This window comes from Parus major, chromosome 23 (genome assembly GCF_001522545.3).
Source record: "Parus major isolate Abel chromosome 23, Parus_major1.1, whole genome shotgun sequence".
NCBI lineage: Eukaryota > Metazoa > Chordata > Aves > Passeriformes > Paridae > Parus > Parus major.
The window spans coordinates 2,582,344-2,585,970 of NC_031791.1; the positions used below are offsets into that span (position 1 = coordinate 2,582,344).

Consider the following 3,627-nt stretch of genomic DNA (forward strand, 5'->3'; position numbering starts at 1 on the left):
GGTTTTTAAGGGTTGGTTTTAAGGGTCGGTTTTTAAGGTTTGATTTTTAAGGGTTGGTTTTAAGGGTCGGTTTTAAAGGGTTGGTTTTTAAGCCTTTCAAACCAAGCCCCACACCCCACCCCAACCATCAGAGCAAGCCCCATGTGGAGGGGATGTCGTTACCTCTGCAGACAGGGAGAGGGAAATCCCAGGAGGCTCCGTGTCCCGAGCTGGCCTGGCAGGTGAGCAGGGCGTGGCCCTCCAGGAAGAAGCCGGGGTTGCAGCTGTACCTGACCCTGTCCCCGATGCTGAAGGTGGTCCCTTGCTGGACCCCGTTCCGCAGCCGCCCCGGGTTCCCGCACGTGTGGCTGGGCAGGGCTGCAAGGAAAGCAGGGCCTGGTTAGGGACAGGCAATTGTCACAGGCAAATCCTCAGTTAAAACAGAATAATCATCATTGAAAACAGAATAATCCACTCCAGCAACCTCCAGACTTACCTGGTGTTGTACCAGAACTCATCAGGCCCCTTGCAGTCAACATTTAAATATCATTTCTACCAAATATCCAGATGAAGAAGGAAAAATCCCTCCCCAAGCTGCTGAGTCAACAAGATCTTCTCCTTCTTGATCAGTCTGAGCAATTTCTGAACCACAGGAAGGAATTTCAGGATCAGGCTGTGGTAGGTGCTTGATCCTCTGGATAATCATGGAATGCTTTGGTTGGGAAGGGATTTAAGGATCATCTCATTCTGCCCCATCCCATGGGCAGGGCACTTTCCTTGATCCCAGGTTGCTCCAGCCTGGCCTTGGACAATTCCAGGGATCCAGGGGCAGCCACAGCTTCTCTGGGAAATCCATCCCAGCTCTCACAGGGAGGAATTTCTTCCTAGCTACTAAACTTTTCCCCCCCACCACCATTTTTATATAACTTGATTGCATTCACTTATTTAGCTTGATTAAATCCAGTGATCACGTTTTTCAACAGGCCACAGTCCTTGCAATATAAGCAGTGTTGTTTAACACCTTAAATCCACCCAAAACCCAGCAAAACTTATTTCCTGGCAAAAAAAAAAAAAACAAACAAAAACCTGAAATGTTTCAGTTCACCAGGATTTATAATTCCCAGTGTTTAATCCAGATTTCACACACTTGCATCAAACCAGACTCAAACACAGCTGGACCCAGCTCCACTTACAGCAAAACAGAGCTCAACAAAATCAGGGGAAATGTGGGATACTCCAATCTAAGATGGGAAAGCTGCAGCTGTATTGCCAATAAACTCTCAGGCAGTGCCTCTGCACAGCACTTCCAGGGAACTTAAATAAATCCCCCAGGTTTCCATGAGTCACTCCAAAAAGAGATCGACTCCAATCACGATAAAAGGCCGATAAGAAACCCAAGCAAAGACAACCAGGCCTAAAAATGACTTCATCAAATTGAAATCAGGCCCTTGTGCAGCATCTCCAGCGATGGCTCCTTCTCATCAGGGCTGGGAGAGCAGGGCAGGGCCCTGTTCACACTCAGGGATGGAAAAGGAGTTTGTCAGGGATGGATTTCCACGAGCAGAGTTTTGCTCTGCAGCCTTGGCAAGGCAAAGGAGAGAGGAAAAGGAAAATGATGCCCTGGCACACATGGAAATGTAAAACCCAGCCAGAGCTGGAGCTGGGGAAATGGGACATAAATCCCCAGTCCTGGGGCAAATCCTGCCATGGGCAGCGCTTTGGGAGCAGGAGGATACTCTGGAATGAAGGGTTAATCCCAAATGGACACAGGAGCAGTTCCCTGCTCCCAGGGAGACCACCCGGTTTTGTGGTGAACCCAGCTCTGGAAATTCTGCAATTAAACATCACCTGGAATGGGATTTATGTTAATGGCATCTTCAGATCCACTCTTGAGCTGCTTCAATCAGGTGTTGGGGTTTTTCTGCTGTGCCCATGAGCTCTGCTCACACCTGAGTGTCCCAAAGCTCAGTTTTGGGGGATTTTCAGGAGTGTTTCTGCTGTCCCCTTGATCTCTGGTCACACCTAAGTGTCCCCAAGCCCAGTTTTAGGGTTTTTCAGCTGTCCCTCTGGTCACACATGAGTGTCCCCAAGCCCAGCCCATGGCTCCAGCCACCCCCAGCCCCTCCCTGCACAGCAGCAGGGGAAGATCCCAGCTCCTGACACCATTTCTTCCCCCCAAAGCCATTATTTACATCCTCCCCCAAAGCCCCTGGAGCTGGGAAGTTCCACCTGGAAATATTCCTGCCTGGGCAGGTTCTGGGAGCAGAGGCTGCTGTCAAATCCAGACGGGTGGAAAAGCAGCCCAGAAGTAACATTTCATTTTCTGTAGTGATACTCAAACCCCCAATTTAATTAAATTACCAATGTCACTTTTTTTTTTTTCTAAATGAACCCATTCCTGCTTTTATGCTTCCATCCTTTAAAATTAATGAGTAGAACAACGCTATAAATAAAAATCCATCATTTTTAAAAGTCAATCTCTACCACGAGCTGCTCTCTACTTAATGAACTGTAAAGAATCAGACAACCCTGACCTGCATGGGATCTTAAAATCAGACTTGGAAAACGGATCTCAGATTAAAATTCTGCTTCACTGGGCTGCCTGCACATGGCAGATCTGGCTCCAGGAGGGGAGGCACAGCAGCTTTTGGGGGGAGCAGCATTAACTCCCCCACACTGCCCTGGGTCACTGAAGAGAACTTGGAGTTTTTAAATCACCCAAGTGCAGGAGACAAAGAGATCTTCCAATTCCTGCTCATGGAGAGAGAAAAATGATTGCAGAGGCTGGCCAGGTGAGGGCTCACTCATTCCCTGTGCCCAGGAATCTCTGATTCCCCCATGCATGACGTGCCCAAGGCCGGGCTGGAAAGGACTTGCAGTGGTCTGGGACAGTGGATGTGTCCCTGTCCCTGGCAGGGATGGGATGGGATCAGCTTTAGGTCCCTTCCCACCCAAACCAGTCTGGGATCCACGTGGGCAGCCCCAAAGGAGACCTGCTGAAATCTCCCTTCCCCTGAGAGGAAAGGAGCAGAGGGCAAGGACACAGCACTGAGTTCACAGAATTCCATCCTCCTTAGGGCTGGAAAAGGCCCCCAGGCCCCCAGTTCCACCTCTTACCACTGAACCATGTCCTCAACACCACATCCACACTTTTCCCAGCACTTCCAGGATTGCTGACTCCACTCCCAAGCCTTCCCCAGGCCTGGCCAAGACTTCTAGTGAGGAATTTTTTTAATATCAAACCCAAACGTGCCCTTGAGGCCCTTTCCTTTTGTCCTGCCACTTGGAGAAGAGTATGGCACCTCCTGGAAGGAGTGTGGAGAGGGCCAAGGTTCTCCCTGAGCCTCCTTTCCTCCTCAGCTGCTCCTCTGATGCTCCAGAACCTTCCCCAGCTCGACCCAACCTGAGAATCCCACAGCAGATTGAGAGGGGTCCAAGGTTCTGGGATGTCCTTGGAGCCCCTGACTGTCCCCAGGCCCTCAGATCCCTGCTGAGTGACTCCCTGAGCTGCTGCAGCCACTGCTTCCATGGATTTGGATTCTGCTCCAACACACCTGAGCAGAGATATAATATAATATAATATAATATAATATAATATAATATAATATAATATAATATAATATAATATAATATAATATAATATAATAT

The 3,627-nt window shown here is 49.0% G+C and overlaps 1 protein-coding gene across 1 annotated transcript in view; it reads right to left on the reverse strand.

Annotated features, from left to right (window-relative positions):
• Nucleotides 1-3,627, reverse strand: part of CSMD2 (CUB and Sushi multiple domains 2) — a 258,061-nt gene that overhangs the window by 201,015 nt on the left and 53,419 nt on the right. Inside the window, exon 4 of the mRNA XM_033519645.1 lies at nt 163-357. Coding sequence (XP_033375536.1) covers nt 163-357 — 195 coding nt within the window. The remainder of the gene's footprint in view (nt 1-162; nt 358-3,627) is intronic.